At 40.3% G+C, this 26,221-nt stretch overlaps 2 protein-coding genes across 3 annotated transcripts in view; both read left to right on the top strand.

Moving 5' to 3' along the window:
• LOC109912467 (ERO1-like protein alpha) overlaps positions 1-16,341 on the top strand; it is an 18,865-nt gene extending 2,524 nt beyond the window's left edge. Inside the window, exons 2-11 of the mRNA XM_048600113.1 lie at positions 1,056-1,176; positions 1,291-1,337; positions 4,281-4,289; positions 5,189-5,215; positions 5,417-5,509; positions 7,861-8,107; positions 9,776-9,845; positions 14,772-14,858; positions 14,947-15,080; positions 15,847-16,341. Of these exons, the coding sequence (XP_048456070.1) occupies positions 1,056-1,176; positions 1,291-1,337; positions 4,281-4,289; positions 5,189-5,215; positions 5,417-5,509; positions 7,861-8,107; positions 9,776-9,845; positions 14,772-14,858; positions 14,947-15,080; positions 15,847-15,907 (896 nt within the window). The 3' untranslated portion in view covers positions 15,908-16,341. The remainder of the gene's footprint in view (positions 1-1,055; positions 1,177-1,290; positions 1,338-4,280; positions 4,290-5,188; positions 5,216-5,416; positions 5,510-7,860; positions 8,108-9,775; positions 9,846-14,771; positions 14,859-14,946; positions 15,081-15,846) is intronic.
• The window catches only part of gnpnat1 (glucosamine-phosphate N-acetyltransferase 1), a 190,989-nt gene that overhangs the window by 26,572 nt on the left and 138,196 nt on the right, over positions 1-26,221 (top strand). The gene's annotated exons all lie outside the window — the stretch shown is intronic.

Below are 26,221 nucleotides of genomic sequence, written 5' to 3'. Positions count from 1 at the left end.
AGACCATCGCCTCCCCCTGGTTATAGTTATAGTTATAGTTATAAATAGTCTAGTTATAAATAAAAACAGAGAATGCTGGAGAAACTCAATAGGACTGGCAGCATCTGTGGGGAGAAACAATATTCATGTTTCAAGTCAAACATGATTCTTCAGAACTGAAGGATTTGGAATATAGTGGTTTACACACTGTTGATAGAATCGGAGAGGAGTGAATGGTGAGGATGCCCAGAGCAAAACACAAAGCAAGTGCTAATGGCAGTAAAGGAGAGATGGAGATGTGAAGTAGGTGTAAATGATATGTGTGGAATACAGAAAAGTGGGTCCATTCTACTGACAGCAATACCAACAAAACAAACAATATATGGGCGGGGGAACTCTAATTGAAATGTAAGACATATAATCATACTCTGAAGTTAATGACCTCAAAGATGAGTCCTGGGTCTATAAAATTCCAAAGCAGAAAAATCATGTTTCTTGCATTGAGCTTCGTTGGAATATTACTGCCACTTAGGAATCAAAACGTTAACTCTGTTTCTCTCGCAACAAATGTTGCCAGACCTGCTAGGTTTCTCTCTCATTCTCAGTTTGTTCTTATTTCAGATTGCCAGCATCTGCAATAATTTGCCCTTATTTACGCTGTAAACTCGAAAGAAACTGATGGCATAATAGATACAAGAAATGAATGGCTACATTGACATCTTGTAGCGATGGAGGCTTCATATGACTTTGGTCGTCCCTGCTAGGCTTTGCTTTGAACAGACATCAGATATAAAAGATAAACCATTCTACTGAGACAAAGTCAGCATATTATTACATCTCTCTATATGACACACACACGCACACGCGCGCACACACATACACACACACTCCTCCCTGTCCCCACTAACCCCCAGATTTGGTTGGCTTGAATTGATATGTTATCATGAAATATACAGGTCAAACTGTCCTGCCATGGAGTTGAATAGCATTGTCCAATGCCAACTAGCTCTTGAGGGAAACTGCACTAATGTTGAAGAAAAGTAAATTCTTGAATGGAGTATAACTTTGTCCCTTAGATGAACACTCTCCAGATGCTGAATATGTAGATCTGCTTCTCAACCCCGAACGTTACACAGGCTATAAAGGTCCAGAAGCATGGAAAATCTGGAACAGTATCTATGAAGAAAACTGTTTCAAGTACGTAATCTGTCAATAGAACAAAGTGCTCTCAGTTCTTTAACAAACTATAGTCAATCATTAAACTGTATATAGTATAAAGATAGCAATTATTTATTTCTCTCCTCACTGTAGGCCAAACTCCATTAGAAGACCATTCAACCCATTGCTTCCTGGCAGAGGTGAGTTAACAATGTGACTTTTTTTTGTGTATTCAGAACAATTGTTTTGGACAACTCCAGTAACTATGTTGGCTGTGGTATTTCTGATCGATCAACTGTAAAATATATATTACCAAATTTATTTAGCAATACCATGACTTATAACATGTATATCATAGTGAGAAAAGGGGATTCATTTCAAAAAACTGAATGCAACTATCCAATTAAGTTGATTACACTTTTAATTGAGGACAAATAACAAAATGTTAATCTATCCTGGGTTAGTGAGTTTTCTTATTCTAGAGCTGAGGAAGTAATGTTCTTGATGTTGGGAGCCTAGGAAATATGAAGGTGCACGCATATTCGGATGCTGATGTACTCAAATCCCTGAAAGTTGGTGCACAGATGTAAAGGTATTTAGGAAAGTGACTGTCCATTTCAAGGGAAGGTGGATGGAATCTAAAATGAGGAAGTAATGATCCCCATTTAAATTGCATTTAATTTTGGGCACAGACCTCAGGAAGGAGATATTTCCTTGGCAGTAGCATGGTACAGATTCACCAGAATTTAACAATTCATATTATGAGAGCAGACTACATAAACTTGTAATTCCTCAAGTCTCTGGGATTTAAAATTAGCAAGTGATAGAGTAGGCTACATACGGAGAACCTACATCTTCTAGTGGTGGAAATCTAGAATAATAGAGAATAATATTAAGGTTAGAAATAGATTAGACGTGAGGTAAATCTAAAAAGATGTTTTCTCATAAGATAGTGGAAATTTGCAATGATACTGTCACTGTGATGCAGGGTTATATGGCATTTAAGAAGAGATTGAGAGAACTTAGGCAGGGGTATTGATGGATATGGAACCAATTAAGTTTGATGATGAAGGTTTTTCAGATTGACAGAATGTGGTCCCACTGATCTTCACGGAGACTTCTTTGCTGCTGTGTAATCTGAAGAATTTGAATGCAGAACAAAAGAGGATTGATATTGAAGTTTGCTTTTTATTGTATATAGGCTTGAGTGGGCCTGTAGAGTGAAAAAAGAAATCATCCAGTCTGGTGTCATACTGATTGGTAGTTAGAACAGTTTAGGGTCTTGAGGGAGTGAAACCTAAAATCTGCCCTGACTGAGACCTAAAGATATAGGGGCTATGCCTAGGTCTGTGGTAGATGTAGAGGGAGAACCTTAATTGACTGTATCCCCACCAATTTACTTGTAGCAGATGCATCTGACTGTGACAGTATTGGTAGAGTGACAACTGCACTGTCCTTGTGGAAACTCAAGTTCCATGTTCTCTGGAGGAACCCTCCATTGTGTTACGTAACACCACTACTGTGCTAAATGTGGGATTGATTTTGAACAGAACTAACAACTTGATTGGGCATCCATGAAGTGCAACAGATTGTACTCAGCCATAATCTGTAACCTTTTATAACATTTTCTTACTCCACTATCACCATCAAGCTGGAGATCCACTCTGATTCAATGAAGAGTGCAAGCAGGCATGCCAGGAGCAACACCAGGCATACCTTAAAAATAAGGTGTCAACCTTTAGAAGCTACAGTACAAAGAAACTGGCATGCAAACTACATGTAATGTTGCTCACAGTAGATATTTTCTGATCAACCTGCTCAGAGGTGTGATGACACACCTCTGGATCAGATAGGACTTGAACCTGAGATGCCTGGCTTAGAGGAAGGGACACACTAACTGCACCACAAAAGCCCTGAGTTCTTGAGAGTAGATATTTTCTAATCGGCCTGTTCAGAGATGTTATTACACACTTCTGAGACAGGTGTGACTTGAATCCAAGTCTCCTGGCTCAGAGGTAGGGCCACTACTACTGTGCCACAAGTGCCTAAGTTCCTCAGAGTACTATTCTAGGCTCACCTAACTTCAGCTACTTCATCAATGACTTTCTCTCCATGGTGAGGTTATTGTGCAATCATCAGCAATGTTCAGTGCCATTTGCGGCAACTCAGTTGCTGAAGCAGTCCATGTCCATAGGAGCAAGACTGGGACTATATTTGGGCCTGGACTGATAAGTGGCAAGTAATGTTTTTGCCACACAAATACCATACAATAGCAATCTCCAACAAGAGGAAAGCTAACCACCACCCCTTGACATTCAGTTGTATTATCAACACTGACACCTCCATTATCAACTCCTGGGGTTACCATTGACTGGAAAGTGGATTGTACCAACCATATAAATGTGGCCACGAGCTGGTCAGAAGCTGGAAACTCTGTGGGGAAATAACTCCCCTCCTGACTCCCCAAAGGCACATCGACAAGACACAAGTCAGGAGTGTGATGGAATACTCCCTGCTTGCCTGGATGGGTGCAGCTCCAATAACACCGAAGAGGCTTGACACCATCCAAGTAAAAAGAGCTTGCTTGATTGGCATTGCTTATAACACCTTCAAAATTCACTCCCTCTATTACAGTAGGAGCAGCATGTACATCTAAAAGTTGCAGTAGAAGAACTCAAAGCTTCTTAGATTGCACCTTCCAAATCCACAACCTCTACCATCTAGAAGGATAGGGCAGCAGGTGAATGGGAACACAATCACATGCAATTACACCTCTCAGCCATACACCATCCTGACTCAGAACTATTATTTTTCCTTCATTGTCACTAGATAAAAATTCTTAAACACTCTCCCTGACTGCACTGTGGGTATATCTATGTGCCAAGGAATGTAGCAGTTTGCGAAGGTAGCTCACCACCACTTTTCCTAGGTCCATTAGGTATGGACAATATATGCTGATCGAGCCTACATCTTTTGACTGAATAAAAAAGACGCCGTTTTAATTGCATGCAAATATTGCTCTACAAATCTACAGATGAAGTGAAAATTACTTTTTGTTTGTATTTGCATTTATTTAATGTTGCAATATGAGGAAATTAGACGTTTTTAACAGTCTTTTGAATTGGTACATTTGCCTTTTGCAGGTGATGAAGGTAATTTCTGTTGCTCCGCTATGGGATGCTGCAGCTGTTAGCTTGGATCTGCGGTTGAAGCCTGTTTTTACATTGCAGTGAAATGCTTACTCTGGGGACCACAGCAACACCTTTAGAATCTCCAAAAAAAATGACAATTTACCTTCAAACTGCAGTATACACATTTCATTGTGTGGATAATGTAATTTCACTTGTCCTTATTTATGATTAATGATTTTTCAGCTGTCTTCAATATTGACTGTTGTAGCTTTTAACATGCATTTAGTTGACAACAAAACAATGTGAAATGACAAAAGAACCAGGAGATTTAAAAACAAATCAGCAAAACAAATCTGTTATCTACAGGTACTAAAATCACAGATCTGTTTTATCAAAGTAAGTGTGTTTACAATATTGCAAGCTTTTTGATGTTTTAGCAATATGTTATCAACTGCCAGCTTAATCTCTAGTGTTGCTAACAGCAACTTCATTACAGTTTATTCAGAAAAAGTGAGATGTTATGCAACTCTCAACAACCCTCTTAGAATTTATTCCTGCACATACGCAGAATGGTTGATCATTTAGTGTCATCACAGTAGAGAATTTCACTGGATCACCTGTGCTGTTTAAACGTTCACTAGCGTTGACAACAAAGTTAATTCCATTCATTTCTAGAATCCTATTTCCAGTAAAGAATTTATTTAACCATTTTAAAAATTTCTTTTGTTGGATGAGTTAAGGGTGCAAAGGATAATAAAAACTTTTCCATTTCTTTGAATAAAGCCAGACTTAAAAATGCAGAATACAAGTAGGATCTTAAGTATTGCTTTGACTTAAATGCCTGAACTTTTACTCATCATAAAAATGAAAACCACATCTAAGAATTTTACCTAAGATTGCATTTTTGTTTTCTCAAATAGGTGGAAGCTTCTATAGCTGGCTGCAAGGTAACTGCATTTTCTTATTCTCCATTTACTTGACTGCTTAGTGTACAATAATGGTCATATGTTATCAGATAGGACTGTGCCTGTCTGATTTCATAGAAACAACTAATGTTGAAGCCCTTTGTACTTGTGTTTGACAAGTATTCAATATGTATTAATATATACCAATTATTATCAAAGAATGGAACAAACTTTCTATTTCAGGATTGTGTTTAGAGAAGAGATCATTCTATCGAGCAGTTTCCGGTCTGCATACAAGCATCAACATACATCTTAGTGCACGATATCTATTACAAGGTAGGTGTGTAGAAATTCATTGGTGTTCCCTTCCATCTGTTTTCCAACATTCTTGTGATCAGTAATAACAATCTACTAAATGCTGAATGTTCTAATGGCAATGTAGATCCTCATTGACCAGTCAGTTTTTCATTTTTTCACACCTTGCACTATGATATTGAGTAAATCCATTTCATAGTACTTACGCTCCTGAAGCAACTGGAATCGAAGAAAACTGACCACTTTGACAGGAACAGTGATCAAACTACACCTGAGGAAGGGTCACCGGACCCGAAACTTTAACACTGTTTTCTCCTTCACAGCTGCCAGACCTGCTAAGCTTTTCCAGCAACTTTGTTTTTGTTCCTGATTTACAGCATCTGCAGTTCTTTTGGTTTTTACAGTGATCAACCCGTTTATTTTTAGTTCTTTTATGGGATCTGGGCATTGCTGACAAAAGAAGCATTGGTTATCCATCTCTAAATTGCCCCTGAACTGAGTGACATGCTAAGTAATTTTAGAAGGCAGCTAGGAGTGATTTTCATCCAGCCTTACCTAGTTTAGTATTTGCCTACCTAGTTAGAGCCAGAGAATCATCTGGAATGATTTCTTTCCACTTTTTTAGAGTGTTACCTCTGAAGTGCCTATCTTTGGCTCATTCCTATTTCTCATCTGTCCTTGGCGTTATGACGTGAAAACACCATCGGGTTCCACATGTACCCAGATGACACCAACCTCAACCTCATCACGTCTCTGATTTGTCACACAGTGGTCTGATATCCAATACCTCTATGGGACAAAAATGCCCTCAAGCTAAGCACATTGAACTCACTGCCTTTGGTCTCCACCTAGCTGTGGTCTGAGGCTGAGCCAGACCATTCACAACCTTGATGTTGCATTTGACTGAGCTACTGAGACAAATGCACTCCTCCAAGACTGCCTCCTTCATTATTGGAGTCTGCTCTCCCTCAGCTCATTTGTTGAAATCCTCATCTATGCCTTTACCTTTGCACTTGTCTATTTCAATGTTCTCTTGACTGGCTTTCCATTTTCCACCCTTCATCGAGAACTCTCACTAAGGCTAGTTCACCATATCTGTGTTCACTGATCTGCAGTGAGTCTTGCAGTTGAGTAATGCCTTGACTTTCAAACTCTCATTACTTTCAACTCCCTCCGTAGCTTCACTCTTATCTTTGTAACCTAGCTTCAATCTAAGAATCCTTTGACATCTCCAATGTCATTCAATTTTGATCTCTTGTGCCTCCCTGATTTTAACTATTCCATAATTGGTGGCTGTTTGTGGCTGCAAATTTTCTTCCTTTTTCTTTTAAACCCCTCTGCCTCTCTCTCAGAACCTTGAAATCTACCTTTCAATCAAGCTTTTGATCACCTATCCTTCACATCCCCGAACAGATGTCAAAGTTTTGTTTCATCATGCTCCTGTGAAATGCTGTGAGATGTTTCACTGATATTGTATAACAGCTATTATGTTAAATCCTAAACCAGAACTTTACACACTAATAGTCCTGCATTCTCCTTCACTCTGTCCCACTATCACAAACAGTTGATCTATTCCTCTGACTGATATTTATTTATAGAAAGATATCTTAAGAAAAGAAAAAGTTTTTGTTTCAATGACCTTTTCTGACATTGTCAGTTTTGAAAATAGCAATTTTAAAAAAAAGGTATTAGCTGAATAGATCAATTTCAGCCAATTGAAAGCTGGAGGTTGGAAAGGACAAAAGGGAAGTGACCAAATAACTTGTACATTCGAAACAAATGGAAACAGGAAAGATTACTGATGCAAGAGTATGATATATTCCAGGCCAGAGAGTCATTAGGACCAGTAAACTCTTCTGCAGGTCATGATTTATAATTGCTTCTGTAATTCAAGCAAAAGGGTATTTATAACTAGAAGTGGTGACAATTAAATTTAGTGTTAGTGAAGTTTACTACAGGTATTTTTTTGTCATGAATGAGGAACTCGCATTGAAACATTGTTTCTATTTTCTTCATGCCTAATCATTTTCCGCATTTAAGTATTTAGAGCTTTCATTAATCATGGAAGACCGAGCAGAACATTACAATACAAAAGTTAACCATATTATTTTATAAATCTGAATCATCTATCACACTGATCTTCCATACTGATCAACTAACTAACATACATTGACCGCATGTGTCAATAAGTAATTTATTGCTATTGTTTAAAAATTGTTCATAATGCCCATTTTGCTAATTCATTGACATTGCTGTTCTATGAATGAGTTAAAATTATATTTGTTTTAATGTTTTCTTAGGATACTAATACAAGAGGATCAAGTGAATCCAAACTAATCCAAGCTAAGGTAGAATAAACTTTTTTTCCACAGATACCTGGTACAAAAGAAAGTGGGGACACAACATCACAGAATTCAAGCAGCGATTTGATGCACAGATTACCAAGGGAGAAGGACCACGGAGACTCCGAAATCTTTATTTCTTGTACCTCATAGAGTTGAGGGCTTTAGCTAAGGTGTTGCCTTACTTTGAGCGTTCTACCTTCCAACTTTACACAGGAAACAACGCACAGGATACAAAAAATAAAAAACTTCTTCTGGAAATTCTTCAGTTGGCTAAGTAAGCAATTGTTTGTTAAAAGCAACCTTAGATTTTTAACAAGCTTTGTAAGAAGGTGCTGTGTCAAATGATCAGTAATAGCTGCCTTATTGTTCTTTGGTTTTAAAGAAAACCTGATTGTGCCTGTTGCTTCAAGCAGTCTTGTGAAAGCTTTGTCAAAGAAATTGGTTTGTTGTTATCACAGTTGTAAGAAACTGGACCATATTAGTCCTGTCTTCTAGTTTGTAATTCTGATGATGATGATGACAAGTTTGATTAAAGGGCTAAATCCACAAAGCACCCTGCAACTCCCATTATCCCAAAAGAAATCCTTCTCATTTCAGAGCTGATAACTTGCAGAAAAATTCTAAGTGTGATGTTCTTAATTCTGAGTCAGTTACACACATTAGGATTTGCCTAATCTGAAATTTTTAAAAGCAGAATCTGTCACATGGGTTGCAGCAGATAGTCTGAAAATTTTTAATCCAAATTCCGTTATTCGACCTCTTTGGCTCCTCCGTTTTCTTCAATATTGTGAATTGAAAAATATTGATCTGCTAAGAGTATGTTACATGAATGAATTTTTGAATTTCATAAGTAATGAATACTTGTCACCTACTTGCAGTTCTATCTTGATACCAATGGTACAAGATAAAAGTGGCATTGAAATATTTTACCCGTCCATTTCACAGCACACATGATTACATGGTGGCTCAGTGGTTAGCTCTGCTTCCAGGGTCCCAGGTTCAATTCCACCTTTGGGTGACTGTCTGTGTGGAATTTGCATAGTCACCCTGTATCTGTATGGGTTTCCTCTCGGCGCTTTGGCTTCCTCCCATAGTCCGAAGGTGTACAGGTTAGGTGGATTGGCCATGCTAAGTTGCCCATAGTGTCCAGGGACATCTTGGCTAGGTGGGTTAGCCATGGGAAATGCAGGGTTACAGGGATAGGGTAGGGGGTGGGTCTGAGTGGGATGAGCCAAATGGCCTGCTTCCACACTGTGGGGATTCTAAGAAATACAGCACCCATTTAAAAAAAAAATTGCTGCTACATGAAAAGAAAATACAAACACACTTGCAACAGAATAATAACAATATTCTTATGCCTGTTTTTTTTTATAGTTACTAACCCATACTATCTAATCTCCTCATGCCATAAGTCTGTATTGTATAGATTTCCAGTGTCTATTCTATTTCCAACTTCACACTTCCTCATGACGCCTGTCACGCATTTTCCCATTTCACTATTTTGCCTATCTCCCTGTAATCTCCTGCATTCTTTCTCAATTTATGTCCCTTAATTTATTAATATTAAATTTCAAAAATACTAGCTAGCTTTTTTAACTCATGCCTTTATAATGATAGTAACACAAGTCTTAGAGCAGATCCCTGGACACATTACCTACATCCCAGAAATCCTCTATTCATGTGCTCATTTTGGTATCACTGTCATTTCACTATCTATATGACTACATATCCTGCTAATACTAAGTACCTGAATCATTCTAATAAATCTTTGATGTAGTACCCTATCAAAATAGATATGTGTATAGTTGTCACTCTTTGAATCCATATTTTCTGTAACCAAGTAAATTCAGAGAAAGCTGATAATGGACAATACGTTGCAAATTACATTTCTGTTGTTACTCAGTAATGGATTTCCAAATAATAACAAAGTGTTCTATTCTAGATCATTTCCCTTTCCCTTTGATGAACATTCCTTGTTTGCTGGGGAAAAAAAGGAAGCTGAAAATCTCAAGGTAACAATATGCTGAAAATGTTTTATGCTTAGAGACAAAGGGTCAATTGTAAGCCATGGTTCATTTGATGCAGGTGCATTTTCTGATGACAAGCCATTGTAGGTAATGCACTAACGACATAAGCTCCTTAGCACCTTGAGTTAAACAGAATTCACGATATCATACACTTTGCTCAAAAAAGTTTCCTTTATAAATTTATGAATGATTAACTTACAGCACAAACCAATATAATGTCTCTTTACTAGTCCATATTTTGGATTGTTTCAGCAGTTCTCTAACATTAAGTAAGATTACAGTAGCCATCTAGTTACAGCAGAGTGCCAGGCCAGTTAGCACAGTTTGGTTAAAACACCTAGTGTGTGATTCAGAATAATACCAGGAGCATGGATTTGATTCCTGTTTCAGCTGAGACAGACTGTGACTGACCTCCTTGCCCTCTCTCTGGGAGTGGACAACAATGGGAACTTCCTACTGAAAAAGTATGCCTAGAAAAAGCTCAGGATGAAGCATCAACAGGCAATGAGCCCATGACCTTCCTTCAGGCAGAACAACAGCAAATTCGTGAGCTTTTAGCTATTTGTTCACAGTGCCAACAGAAATTCAATTATTACTTGGGATTTTGATACATACACTCACGACATATTATAACTACTAAAATCCCAACTATTACTAGTGAAAATTGCATATTGCTGATCAAGGTTCTATCAAAACCTTGGTTAGGGACAAAAAAAAAACTGCAGATGCTGGAATCCAAGGTAGACAAACAGGAGGCTAGGAGAACACAGCAAGCTAGGCATCATGTGGAGGAAAGGAGAAGTCAACTTTTTGAGTATTACCTTTCTTCAAGAGGTAATACCCAAAAAGTTGACCTCCTTTCGTCCAGATGCTGCCTGGCTTGCTGTGTTCTTCTAGCCTCATGTTTGTCTACCTCTATGAAAAGCTTCTCTATGGAACACTGCATCCCATTCGTTATGCAGCAAATGGTGGAAGGGGAAGAGTGTGACAGTATTTATGTCATATTGGATGTTATTGCATCCTATCAAAAGCCAATAAGCTAGGTGCATTTTTCAATGAAATTACATGGAGTTAAATGCTCAGTTTAAAAAAGAAAAAGGTCAGCTGCCTTGTTGGTACAGAGCTAAATCCACAATATGGTGTGGCACTGAGCACTGGAAGATCCCAAATTCCAATTCTGATCAATGTTGAATTACCCTATTTTGGCCATGATATCCATAGAGTTTATGCAGTTGGTCTCAAAGTACAAATACAGGGCAAAGAAGGACATATAATTTTGGAACAACTTGAGATTTCCGTCGCTGATTATCATCTGACATTTGCTGAAAGTACAGATACGTGAACATTAGCGAATTGGATTGTCAGACAAATGTTGTTTATTCAAAAACAGCTGTTTCGATTATAATCCAATCTGACGATTAAATAATTCCATAATTTCTAGTGAAGATCTTTGCGATAATGTTTTATTGTATTAATGATTTCACATATCAGTCAGATGTACTTTATCCTATCCAGACTATCCTGATTCCAAAAGAAGCACCTGAGTTAATTTTGCAGACAGAATGTTAATTTAATGACAAAATTGATGGTATAATTTAGAAATTTGGTTGGATTTTGCTACTAGTGGTGAATGAAAATTGGCAGCCATCTACTTTAACTTAAAAAGCAAAAACACTATATCACCCCTTCCAGAGAATCTAAGAGATGACATTGAAGAATCATTAATGAATGACCTCGTCTGTCCCAGTAAGCATCAATTAGACCATTTAATTTGTGGCTAAATTGGGTATAGAAATAAAAAATAAAAGAAATGTCAGATTATTGGATGAGGAACGATTAATTTTAAAAATTCTGATTAAATTCTGTAACTCCACATTTTTAAAAGTTAATTTGGTTGTTTGACATACCTAAATTTCATTTGAAAGCCTAACCTTTTCAAGCAAATTTTAGATTGACTGCAAACATGCTGCAACTTCACAGCATTCTATCTAATTCAATGGCAAGAACCATAGTGAAGTGCAGCAAGGGATGGAGCAGATTATGAAGATACTGTTTGTCAAGCAGGCAATGACTTACTGCACATTTTTTTTTGAGGGGTGATTCTGAGAAGTGATATTGTTGGTCTGTACTGTTTAGCTAACATTATTGCCTCCCCATGCCACAGCCAAGCTACGTCAATGAGTCTGAGCGATCAGGAACCAAAAATTAACTACTAATGGCAGCTGACAGGAGTAACCCAACTGTTCTAGAGATCCTGTCCAGGATGATTAAGGTGTTGGTGGCAGAAGATGCAATCGCCAATTACTTCCACCATCTTGGGTTCAAATGGTCTATGAACAATAGTCCCTCTAAACTACATGGTCGTGCCTGGCGATCAGTGTCAGAACGTCAATCGTGATATTGTCTTCCAGTTCTGGAAGTGACTGCCATGTATGGGCCTCCGAAGCTTGTCCAACTGAGAAGAAAATTAGAGGAAACCACTGCTTATGAACTTACAAGATACAGAGAATGAAGATTTGATTTGATTTTATTATTGTCACGTACTGAGATACAGTAAAAAGCATTGTTTTGCATGCTATCCAGACAAATCATACCATACAAAAGAACATCAGGGTAACAGAACAGAATATAGTGTTACTGTTACAGAGAAGGTGCAGAGAGAGATAAACTTTAATGTAAGATGTCTGTTCATAAGTATGATAACAGTGGGGAAGAAGCTGTTCTTGAATCCGTTGAATAGAAGGAAGTCTGGTTTGTGTGATGGACTATGCCGCGTTCTCAACTCTGTAATTTCTTGCGGTCTTGGGCAGAGTAGTTGTCATACCAAGCCGTGATGCATCCGGATAGGGTGCTTTCTGTGGTACATCTGTAAAAGCAGCAGGGTAAGGTGTACCAACCTGAGGCTCTTTTTGCCCACTTGCTGGGAGCCAGCATGTTAATCCCAGCAGAGACAACCAGAGAACAGGGTGGCATGCTGCAAAACAACTGAAATGAGGCAATTTTAGATGCAGCACATTCTTCAACCAAAATTCCCAACAATGCTGATGAACGTTAGGAATCTGATGCTTGCCTGTTTCCCAGCTGAAGCTGCAATGTCCGCAGACATGAGGAGCAACTTTTGTTTTAATACAGAGCGTGTTTTGCGTGTGGAATGAACTTCCTGAGGAAATGGTGGATGTGGGCACAGTTACAACACTTAGGATACTTGGATAAGTACATGAACAGGAAAGGTTTTGAGGGATATGGTCCAGCAGCAGGCAGGTGGGATTAGTTTAGTCTGGGATTATGTTCAGCATAGGCTGGTTGGAGCGAAGGGTTTATTTCCATGCTCCATGACTCTATGACATGTCTCAGGAATTCACGCTGTAGCATGTAATACACAAGAAAAGTTTGACTGCATTGATGACATTACAGATTGCATTTTAGGTGTTCATGATCACAATTGCCTAATAAAAGCAGCTCGGATAGTTTCAGTTTAAGAAACAGCAGTTTAGATATGATATATTTGTTAATTGGACAAGGAGAAATATACAGTTGAGGTAATTGGGGATGATTCACTGATACCAGACATTCAGTAATTTGGTAGATATGTTCTAAGAAATGACCAGAAATGTCCATTCACCCAGACATTGCACAACATTTCAGGCATCAAGTGCTGACTGTGAGCATGGGTTTAGCTTCATGAACTTGATTAAGTATCAATACAGAAAGAAATTATGATAGATCACTTGGGCAACTTGATGCGAATTAACTTTTACATTTCATCTGCACAAAATATCAACCTGAATAAAGTGTACAACAATAGACAGCAAATAAAGATAAGCATAAAAAGCTACCAACAAAAGAGTGAATAAATTACTAGTGCCCTCTCTTGGCTATGGAGCATATGTGGTGTACATAGCGTCACCATCATACGGTTCTGAGGCGAGCAAACAGCTTTGTTTATTTTAGCAGGTAGAATACCTGTAGTTGTAAATTAATATAAATTAACACTTTTATAATTGTTAATGAACAACCTGCAAAAGAATTGCAATAAAATTTCCACTCAATAAATGCAATTGCTGTTTACACTATTTTGGGTTTCGCACGTGAATTCCACACCACAGCAGACTAGGGCTTGGATCTAATCCTTTGGTCGTGGGATTTCTTGGCTCTGTTTATTGCATGTTGCTTCTGTTGTCTTGGCATGCAAGTAATTTTGTGTTGTGGCTCCACCAGGTTGACATCTCATTTTTTTGGCACGCCTGGTGCTGCTCCTGGCATGCTCTCATGCACTCTTCACTGAACCAGGATTAATTTCCCCTTGCTTGATGGTAACGTTATAATGGAGGCTATGCTGGGCCATCAGGTTACAGATTGCGGTTGACTACAATTCTACTGATGACCCAAAATGCCCTCCTGGATGTTCAGTTTTGAGTTTAGTTCTGTTTGAAATAAATACCATTTAGCATGATGGTGCCGAACAACACAAACTGAACATTTTTCACATGTTTTTATCCAATTTTATTTTTGACTGAGCGTATTTGTAAGCAAATCAGGTTACATAGAGTTTTTGTGGCTAGTTTGAAGCTTTGTAACAGGAATTTGTGGATAGGGCCCCTGTGTTTTGGACATAATGAATTTGACATACAATAAAGTTGCAGTAAGATTTGTTTTTAAAGTCCAGAGCCCTGCACAGCATTAATGAGGCTAATTCTTGTGCAATGGAGATAAAATATTACAGAATGGTAGGGGTGAATTTGGTGACAATTCTCTTGTCACTTGTCTGTACCCCTGGCTTCAGAGTAGGATTGGTTAAAGTCTGTCCATTCTCAATGAATGGATTGTGGCCTGAATGGTAACAGAAAACCTGATTTTTTGGATTTAATGGTATAACAAGAAAATAAAATCTGCATTTCTTTCCTATCGTAGGAAGAATTTCGTCTGCATTTCAAAAACATTTCAAAAATAATGGATTGTGTTGGTTGCTTTAAATGTAGACTCTGGGGCAAGCTTCAGGTCAGTATTAGGCATCTCCTCCAAAAAAAAAGTATTTTAAAACTGCCTCATGCCTGACAAGATATTAATATATTACTATAATCCAAAGACACAGGGATTGGGTACTGCTTTGAAAATCCTGTTCTCAGAGAAACAAATAAAAAACTTACCAGACTCTGGTCCATCTCAAAGATTCCATCTAAAGCGTCAAGATACTGTTGCACTCCTTAATGCTTTCGGAAGGTGAGTTTATACAACTTTTTAATGCTGATCTATACATTTATGTTGGAATTAATTTATTGTTTGAGTTTTACTGAAATGTTTTGTTTTGGGAGTGTTAGTTATGGAATGACGCATTGTAAAAGAAATGGAGAGACTAAGCAGCTTCTTGAGCCTGTGCTCCCATCTGGATGTCTCCTTTACCCTGCTGTGTAAAGTACATGACTACATACCAGCAAAAATAGGGTCAACACTGTTAGTTATTTATCAACGAGAACATAAGAATTTGCTACAAAAACAAATTGCTGGTGAAACACTGCAGGTCTGGCAGCATCTGTGGGGAGAAAGCAGAGTTAACATTGAGTCCAGTGACTTCATTAGAATTTGTTTTTGTTTTTGTTGCAGATCTCCAGCATCCACAGTTTTTTTTGTTTTATATAAAAAGTTGCTCTCTGGCTAGAGTGGCAAGCTCCTAATTTATATTTTTCTTCTGCCTTGGGCAAATTCCATGAGAGTGCTGTGCTTAATGTAAATAGGTACCCATGTCAATTACCAATCCTTGAGATTTAAGTTGGGCGTCAGAAATTCCATTCTTCATTTCTGCTGCAGTCCAAGAGTCTAGGATTATAAATCATTTGCAATATAATTTAGAAAGGTTTTCTGACACCAGCGGACAGCAAGTTTTCCTTTTGTATTTGAATACTGTTCTAATTCTTGACTATTGAATGTTAGTCTGACAAGGTCATTTCACCACTGGAGCATAACAGTAATTCATTTTCTTTTGTTACAGGATTTCCACAAGTATCTGGGAGCTTCAGAACTTCACAGAGTTACTGGAAGCTGTACAATAATGACTCCAAACTGCCCCTTAGCTGTTAAGTCAAAGGACAATTTTATCCCCTCATTAATGTCACATAATTTTTGCAACAAAGAAATGTAATTGAATTCTCCAGCTAAAGGCTGTAACTTTTTTTTTAAAAAAATCACTGATCACTCCTGGGCAGCTGCCCAAATTTTGCTGAATGTGAAAATGAATTGAAGTTGAGCCATGTTGTGCTGTAAAATAGCTTGCTATACGGAGGGAATATCACTGATTATTCTGTACCTTTCAACTGCTAAACATTCTAATCTAAATATTGGCAAATGTGTTGCAGATATTTGATTCCAAATGTTTACACGGGTGAAATGTTACTGATTTTTAAACTCATGTTGAGTTTACAAAAATGCACTGTTCGCAAACATTTTTTTTTGATTTGAGTTATTGAAAACGCAACTTGGTAATAAATTTCAATCTGGTTATTGTGTTAGTGAAATACAATTAGAAAATTACAGTAACTTTGCTAACCTCAGCATTTTGTGCTCTGAAAGTGGAGGATAAAACTTCCTCTGCTTTTGCTCAACAAGTGTAGGTGCATTGTTCCTTGAAAGTGGAGTTGCAGGTAAACAGGGTGGGGAAGACGGTATTGGTATGCTTGTCTTCATTGGTCAGTGCACTCAGCATAGGAGTTGGGAGGTCATGTTACGGCTGTATAGGATACTAGTGAGGCCACTATTAGAATACTGCGTCCAATTCTGGTCATCCTTCTATAGGAAGGATGTTGATAAACTGGAGAGGGTGCAGAAAAGATTTACAAGGAAGTTGTTGGGTGGAGGGGTTGAGCTCTAAGGAGACGCTTGAATAGGCTGCGGCTATTTTCCCCAGAGCATTGGAGGCTGAGGGGTGACCTTATAGAGGCTTATAAAAACATGAGGGGCGTGGGTAGGGGTGAATAGCAAAAGTCTCTTTCCTAGGGTGGAGTCCAAAACTAGAGGTCATGGGTTTAAGGTGAGAGGGAAAAGATTTAAAAAGGACTTGAGGAGCAACTTTTTCATGCAGAGAGTGGTGCGTGTATGGAATGAACTACCAGAGGAAGTGGTGGAAGCAGGTACAATTATAACATTTAAAAAGCACCTGGATAGGTATATGAACAGGAAGAGTTTAGAGGGATAGAGACTAGCAAATGGGACTAGGTCAGATTGGGATGTCTAGTCAGTGTGGACGAGGCGGACCTGTTTCTGTGCTGTATTACTCTGACTCTGTGGCTCTCCTTTGGAAATATTGTACTAGTGCAGTCAATTTTCACAGAAGGCATCCTCTTAGCATAAGTTGATGCTGAACACCATGAAGTTTGGTCTGCATTACCTCAAGCTTCATTATTCGAGATTGTTACGCTCAAAAGAAACTTGCTGATCTGGCTACATTTGTGGATTCAAACTCAGCTGTCAAAAGTGAAAGTATTATGCATCCTAATGAAATATAAGTTGAATTAGCATTCTGATATTTCCATAGCATTTGAATGTGAAAAGTATCATTGTTGAGGAAAGTTTAAAGATAGTGAAAATTAGAAAAAGCATGACTTTGTTGTACTTGATAACTACTCTAAAAACAGCCAGAATGAATCATTGCAAATGAAAACTCCTTAATGGTTTTGTTTAAGTATTCTATGACTTAAGATATGGGGGGAGATTTACAACTTGAAACTGTTGCATGGGAATTACATTGTCATAGAGTCATACAGTCATACAGCATGGAAACAGACCCTTCGATTCAACTCGTCCATGCCGACCATGTTCCCAAACCAAACTAGTCCCACTTGCCTGTGTTTGGTTCATATTCCTCCAAACCTTTCCTATTTATGTACTCATATATCTTAAATGTTGTAGCTGTACCAGCATCCACCACTTCATTTATTAGTTCATTCCATATATGAAATGTTATGTAAAACAAAAGTTACCCCTCATGTCCTTTTTTAAGTCTTTCTCCTCTCTCCTTAAAAATATGTCCCCCTAGTTTTGAACTCCCCCAACCTAGGGAAAAGATCCTTGCTATTCACTTTATCTATGCCCCTCATGATTTTATAAACCTCAAAAAGGTCACCCCTCAAACTCCTATGATCCAGGGGAAAAAGTTTGGGCTTATCCAGGCTATATTTTTAACTCGAACCATCCATTCCCAGCAACATCCTGGTAAATGTTTTCTGAACCCTCTCTAACTTAATAATATCCTTCCTGTAGTAGGATGACCAGAATTGTGCATAGTACTCCAGAAGAGGTCTCATCACTATGCTCTTTGACCTCAAAATGGCATCCCAACTCCTGGAGTTGTAAAGGGTCATTCCTTTGCTCTGAGGTTATGCCGTCAGGTCCTTGTCTCTCCTACTAGTGTCCACCCTATCTACATCTGTCCGTATTCTGTAAGTTTCAATCAGATTCCCCCTCCTCCTCCAAAACTCCATCGAATACAGACCGAGTGTTCTACTGCTTCTCATGTGACAAGCCCTTCATCCCCTGGAACCCCTCCAATGCCAGCACATCCTTCCTTAGATACAGGGCCTAAAACTGCTCAATATTCCAAATGCATTCTGACCAGAGCCTTATATAGCCTCAGCAGTACATCTTTGCTCTTGCATTCTGGCGTTCTTGAAATGAATGCTAACATTGCATTTGCTTTCCTTACTGCCAACTGAACCTGCATGTTAAGCTGAAGAGAATCCTGAAATAGGACTTCTAAGTGCCTTTGTATTTCAGGCATCCAAAGCCATTCACTGTTTACAAAATAGTCTAAGCCTCAGCTCTTCCTCCCAAAGTGCATAACCTCATATTTTCTAACCTTGTATTCCATCTGACACTTCTTTCCCTGCTCTCCTAGCCTGTCATTGAACAGTGATCAAATATTTCTTTGGGTAATCCGTATCTTGTGAAGGATTGGCGCTGTCTCAGGAAATCTTGTTGCAGCATCCATTTTTGTTAAAAGATACTGACTCACACTCCTGGTGTCAGGTAGGGCTGTACACAACCTAAGTACACATGACAATAAAATCTAAAGCTAAATCGTTCATCAAAAACTGGTATTGGAATTAAAGTTACAGATTTAATTGATTTTTTATCAGCCACTAGTGTTATGATACTCATATGGAACTACTGCATGTTGAACTTCATTTCTTTATTAACAATTTGCCTTTTAAATAATAACACTCAGAAATTGAATCAGAACCATGTGTGGGTGGTTTGACACAGCTGTCTCTATTCAGGGTCTATCTGTTGTATTTCTTTCAAAAAAGATACACTAAACATGTCAGGAAGATTGCAGCTTGCAATGTGGACAAGATATTGATGAAGGTCAACATGAGCCACAAGAAGGACAGAAACCCAGCTTGTCACAATCACCAGCTATAAACAAAAACTACCTGGAAATGCCTGGGAATCAATGCTGGCGCAGAGTGGGACTCACCAGTGATACAGTCACTGACATATGTGCCCTCATCTCTGAAGATCTTGCTCTTCCCAGCACTAGTTGTCATGCCCTGTGAATGGGTATCAAAGTCACTGTGCCCTTGTGTTTTTTTCGGTTTTTGGCTCTAAGGCTCAGCTGTGAGCCTTCGGTAGCATCCTTACAAGTGGTTGTTCATTACATTTTGCAGATCACCAATACCCTCTTACTCAAAGCTGGCCATGACATCTTTTAATGACAAACACTTAATGGACTCCCCTAAGTTCAGGACATTATTGATTGAATTCGAGGCAATCTTGGCACCCAGTGATCTGCCATCAACGTCCCCCAAACATCTCACTGGTCAGTAACCACAAGAGCTTCTTTTAATATCTGTGCTTGCTTCCCTGACTATTGCCATGGCTCTTTCATTCTTTATCATCACTTTACCCCAGTGTATGTGGATAGTTAGTCATTGACCTCTTTATCCTGTTCCTGTCTTGGCTCCCACAACCAACTGCACCTGCTCAACAGGACAACCGCTGAGAGGCCACTGGCTTTCTGCAATGGGCATTCCAGAGTCTGAAACAGGTAGCTGGTACTGTCTTGCAAGAGTCTTGCTCATTGTTGTTGTCTGCCATGATATAACCCTCCAGAGATGGGAACCTTGAGGATGAGCAGTCTCTAAAAGGGGAAAGCTGATCCAAGAAGGAAGCAGAGGTGTAGATATATCCAAGGTGGTGGCAGTGTGTGGTGTGGGCTCCTGAGCCTGGGGCTCGTCCACTTTTTTCTTCCTCTTCTGTATTAAATCTTTTCAGTTTTTACTTCTACTTATTTTCCGGGGCGAACTCAGTCATGGCAGTGATGGCATCGACGAGGAAGGCGGTAGGGAAGTGCTTCATTGGGGGCCAGAGCATGGCAGTAGCTGGACAGCCTGTTGACTGGCAGCGAGACAGCTGAGATGTCTGGAACAGAACCTTGGCAGCAGCATCAAGGAGGCGGCTGGCAGAGGGGTAAGCATGGAACCCAGCATTGGCTACCAGAAATCGGTGAGGTAGGCCCAGAGGTGAAAGTTGGCACTTGAGGAGCACCAACTTTCACGGTGGTTGGGTCCTGCACTGGCTATGGCAAAGTGGTGGTAGAAGTGCTGTGGACTCTCTTTAACCTATTTCTTTAAATAATTCTTATACTATTCAAAATGGCAACAATAGAAGCTTTCACTTTTTACTGTGTTTTTCACTGTAAAATATGAGAAAATCATTTATAATTCATAACCATTCATCATTTGTAGGGGGGGGGAAATTATACCTCTATGGCACATTCCAGTCTTCTTGTGGTAGCCTTTGAGAAGGGGACTTTCCTCCTGTCCTGACAGTCTCCAGAAATAGATCCAGGTTGGCTTTGATTGAAGCCAGAGTCTGCAGTGCTGCTCAGGCCTTGGGCTCCTCTGTGACCTCTCATTTCTGTCTGATGAAGTCGAAGATTTTGACACAATCTCTCTCTCTCAAAACACTCAGCTGCCTCCATGATGGCTTCTATGGGACGTCTAAACAAGTCCCACAGGTCAACTGACCAACCTTCATTCTTGTCCCAATAGCCAATAAAAGCCTTCCATCTACAAAAATCTAAGTTTTAATCAGCTTGCAAAGAGAGGTGGGTTTCGGACCCAGAAACAAGACTTGGCTTCTATTTCTTCCCTCTGTGGTGAAATGGAATTTAGGGGGCTGCTCTTCCAAACTGGCAATGCTGTGGAAGTAACAGTGTAATATGATCTGCAGATTCTAGCTCTTTTATTAAAGAGTTTCATGTGTAATATCTTTCATGTCATCAAAACATCTCATCCCTTCACATGCTATAACTCGCTTTGAAGTGCAGCATCTGTTTCATAGGGAGCCCATTAGTTCAGCTGATCTACACTCTGCCTAGCCAGACTAAACACCAGGAGTGATTGGGGTGGGTGGGGGAGGGGGGGGGGGGGGGGGGGGAGGAGGAGTGCAGGGGAGTTGGGGTTTGATTCCTATTCTGGCAGAGACAGACTTGGGCCTGTGCTCCCACATAAAGGGCGTAAGAGTTTTCTGAATCAGTACAACAAGTTTCAGGCCATGATTTGTAAGTAAAAACGTTGTGAATGTGTCGTAAGTACTGGTTATATATTAGACCAGTGAACAAACTTAAAAGACTACAGTTAAAGATTGTCAAGAATGTACTATTGCTTGGGATGAAAAGGAATTTCCTTGTTACAGTTTGTCAGTAGGGATGTTCCTCAAGTCATATGATTCAGTTCTTTCTAAATTGGTATATGCTGAAGTGACAGGACCCCTTAAATTTGTTATAAATGCTTATAAAACAAAGGCCAGAGACTAAACTCCCAAAACGTGTGTCAACTTTCAGGAAGAAAACTAAACAAAATGTGAGATGGTCAAAAATATTTAAAAAGTTTGTTCAACAAACAAAGCTAGGTCAGACAAAAAGGCCAAAATTTGAGGCTGTGTCATCAGAGGCAAGGTGTTAGTCTTTGTCCCCTCGATCATGATCCCACCACTGATCTCCAAGACCATCAACAACCTCATCATTTTGGGAGATCTCCCATCCACAGCCTCCAACCTGATAGAAACAGGCGATGCAGGGTTAGGGAACTATCTCCTACCCAAAATCCATAAACCTCACTGCCCAGTTGACCCATTGTCTCTGCCTGCTCCTGTCCCATCGAGCTCATCTCCCCCGACCTCAACTCCATTCTTTCCCCTTTGGTCCAGGAACTCCCTACCTACGTTCGTGACATAACTCACACACTCACCTTTTCCAAAACTGTCAATTCCCTGGCCCCCAACACCCCATCTTCACCATGGATGTACAGTCCCTGTACACCTGTATTCCATCTACAGAGGGCTTAAAAGCTCTCCCCTTCCTCTCCTGCAGGCCCAAAACAGTCCCCCTCCACTGACACACTTATTTGCTTGGCTGAACCTTTCTTCTTTGATTCCTCCCACTTCCTACAAACCAAAGAAGTGGCCATGGGCACCCACATGGGCCTGAGCTATGCCTGCCTCTTTGTAGGAGTTTTGGAACAGTCCCTCTTCCACAATTACGCCAAGGCCATGCTTCACCACTATATTGATGACTGCAATCTGTGTGGCCGCTTGCTCCCACAAGGAGCTTGAGCAGTTCATCAACTTTGCCAACACCTTCCACTGTACCCTCAAATTCACCTGGACTATTTCTGACACCTCCTTCCCCTTCCTGGAGATAGCCATCTTCCGGAGATCTCCATCTCCGGAAACCGACTCACCACCGACATCCATTTCAAACCCACTGACTCCCACAACTACCTTACTACATCTCTCAACCACCCTCCTGCAATACTCCCAATTCCTTTGCCTCTGCTGCATCCGCTCCTAGGATGAGGCGTACCACGGCAGAACATCCTAAATATCCTCTGACTTTGGGGACCGTAATTTCCCCTCCTGTGTTATTAAGGATGCCCTCAATCGCATCTCCTCCATTTCCGACACTTCTGCCCTTAAACCCTCCCCCACGCCCCCAGCAGGAAAAAGGATAGAGTCCCCTTAGTCCTCACGTACCAAACCCCCAAACTCCGGATCCAACTCATCATTCTCCGACATTTCTGCCACCTTCAAGCAGATCCCACCATGAAGAAGATATTTCCCTCCCCATCCCTGTTCGCTTTCCACAGGGATCGTTCATTCCATAACTCCCTTGTCAGCTCTACACTCCCCACCACTCCCAGTACCTTTCCCTACAACTGCAAGAGGTACAACATCTGTCCCCACACCTCCCCCCTCGCCTCCGTCCAAACAATCCTTCCATATCCAGTAGAGATTCAGCTGCACTTCATCCAACCTTATCTACTGTATCCATTGCTCCCAACGTGGTCTCCTCAATATCGGGGAGACTAAACGCAGACTCGGGGACCAGCTCACAGAGCATCTGTGCTGTGCACGCAACAACCAACCCGACCTTCCAGTTGCCATCCATTTTAATTTCCCCTCTCACTCCCCTGATGACATGTCCATCCTTTGCCTGCTCCACTGTCAGAATGAGGCCAAATGTAAACTGGAGGTACACCATCAGATATATACAGCCCAATGGCCTTAACATTGATTTCACCAGCTATAAAATCTATCCAGCTCCCAGCCTTATCCTATATGTCCAGCCCTCCCCCTTCTGATCTGACCCAACCTGTCCATCTTCCTACTCAGCTATCTGCTCCACCCTTCCCATGGACCAGTCACAATAACTCCTAAACTTTGAGAAGATTTGTAGCTCAGGTTGTGGATGAGGTTGTAGACATACTCGTCGAGCCGGTGGGTTTGGTTGCAAATGTTTCGTTACCCTGCTGGGTAACATCAGGTGAAGCATCGGTGTTCTGTCCTGCTTGTTATTTATATGCCTTGGTTTGCTGGCGTAACTGGTATTACTTCTGGTTTTGTTTCTCAGTGGTTTGTACAAAGGGTCTAATTCCATGTGTTTGTCCATGGAGTTCCTGTTGGAATACCAGGCCTCCAGGAATTCCCTTGGCTTGTGTGATTATAGCTGTGTTGTCCAAGTTGAATTCATGTCCCTTGTTGTCCATGTGTAGTGAGACAAGTGAGAATTGGCCATGTCTCTTGGTGGTTATTTGGTGTTCCTGTATCTGTATTGTCAGTTTTCTTCCAGTTTGGCCTATGTAGTGTTTCTCACAGTCCTTGCGTAGTATTTGTATATTACCTTAGTTTTGCTGGTTTTGGGTATGGGATCCTTTACGTTTGTCAGTAGCTGTCATAGGGTGATTGTCGGTTTGTGGGCTACTCTGATACCTAGGGGTCTGAGTAGTCTTATGGTAATCTCTGATATGTCCTTGATGTACGGTGGGGTGATTAGTGAGTCTGGTCGTGTTGTGTCTTCCTGTTGTGGTCTGTCTGTCTTGGAGGTAACGGCAGATTGTGCTTTTCAGGTATCCATTTCTTTTGAAGACTCCATACAAGTGTTCCTGTTATGCTTTGCGTAGTTCTGGGTTGCTGCAATGTGTTGTGGCTCATTTATACAGTGTCCTGATGCAGCTCCGTTGCAACAGGTGGCAATAGACCCAACACCACAGTTAGGGAACTGGATTACAACGACCCTAAAGAAATTACACAACTCAAGACATCAGCAAAATAGAGTACCAAAAAAAAAAAAAGCCACAGGAATCCAACGCACCCCAATTCTACAGACTCCCCAAGGTACACAACAGGGGTTCCCCTCAGACCCCCTGTCTCACTGCCAGGTACGCCAACATATAGACTTGCCAAAGAACTACATCAGAAGTTGAAATACTACCCACTCCATCCACTCATCCCAAGAATTCCTCAACATCATCAAGAGCGAAAGAATAGAAGTGGAAGAGATAATGATATCCTTCGACATAACAGCACTATTTACACTCATAAACATCGACCTAGCCGAAGAAACAATCGTCCCATTGCTGGACAAATCATGCAAGCAGGCAACACAGGGCACCAACATCAATAAGGACACCACCATGAAACGACCGGATCGGTGCCTCACAACCCACTTCACCTTCAATGACATCATACACAATTAAGCCAACGGAACACTAACGGGGTCCCCAAAATCAGGACTGATTGCAGAAGCAGTAATGCAAAAGGTTAGAAGCAGTAATGTAAAAAGGTTAGAACAGACAGCACTCCCCACTATACAACCCAAACTCTGGGTCTGCTACGTAGATGACACCTTCGTGATTATTAAACGCACAAAACTAGAAAAACCCACCAACACACAAAACATCATCCTCACTGGAATAAAATTCATGAAGGAAGAGAACAACTGACTACCCTTCTTGCACACAATGGTAGAATACAAAAACAACAGGGAACTCCAGACTGGTGTATATAGAAAGACCACACATACGGACCAGATACTCAATTACACCAGCAACCACCCCAACGACATTAGTCTCTGTACCATGACATACAAGAGCAGGAGCTGTTTGTTGTTTTCTTCCTCTTTAGTGAATTTTATGCTTGCGAACATGCTGTTAACAAGTTAATAAGGTGTAGAGCTGGATGAACACAGCAGGTCAAGCAGCATCAGAGGAGCAGGAAGGCTGACGTTTCGGGCCTAGAGCTCTCTGTTTTTCTGGTGCTCTTGTCCCAGTATTTTGAGTGTTGCTACCTAGGTGCTGCACTGTGAATTTCCTCCCATTTCTCTGCATCTCTCCACGACTCTCACCTCATTTAATACCCCTCTAAAATCTACCCCTTTAACCAAGTTATTTGTCAATGCTCCTAATCTCCTTTTCCTTGATTTAGAATGTATTACTTCCTTATATTTACCTGCATTAAAAACTCCAAAGAGGTGCCAGTTGTTGTCTTTATATAAATATCTTCCTTGGGAATCAACCTGTCTAAAATCTATTGCATTTTGGAGTGGACAGACGAACCTGATGCACATTTTACAGCCTCCAGTGCATTATACCATGGTTGAAGAATACTTTTTCAGGATCTTCACACTTGACCTCACAGGTTAACATCACTAACGTAGTAAAAGCTCTTTGGTATGTTCTGAGATCATGAAAGGCACAATATAAAAACATTTTTTCCTCTCAATGTGGGTAGAAACATTTATTTTAGTTGTAGAGATGTGGGGCCAGATTTTCAAAAGACTGTGGACTGGGACTCAGTGACAATGGAGCTGTGGAATGTTTCCGAAGATCTTATTATAGAGTTCATTATGAGGCCTGTCCTTGAGGCACTGCAACTTCCTAAGCTCAACAGAGTGGACAAGAACAATCTGGTGCAGGTTAGAACACAGCTGCCAAGTTCACTGTGAAGCCACTAGAGATTTTCCCTGCATTGATTTCTAACTGACCTTTCATGAATTGTCTAGTGCTGGTTCCAGTGCATACATGGCCGTT

This window comes from Rhincodon typus, chromosome 8 (assembly GCF_021869965.1).
Source record: "Rhincodon typus isolate 14 chromosome 8, sRhiTyp1.1, whole genome shotgun sequence".
Lineage (NCBI taxonomy): Eukaryota > Metazoa > Chordata > Chondrichthyes > Orectolobiformes > Rhincodontidae > Rhincodon > Rhincodon typus.
Note: the sequence above shows the minus strand (reverse complement) of the source record. Positions and strands in the feature narration are given on the sequence as shown.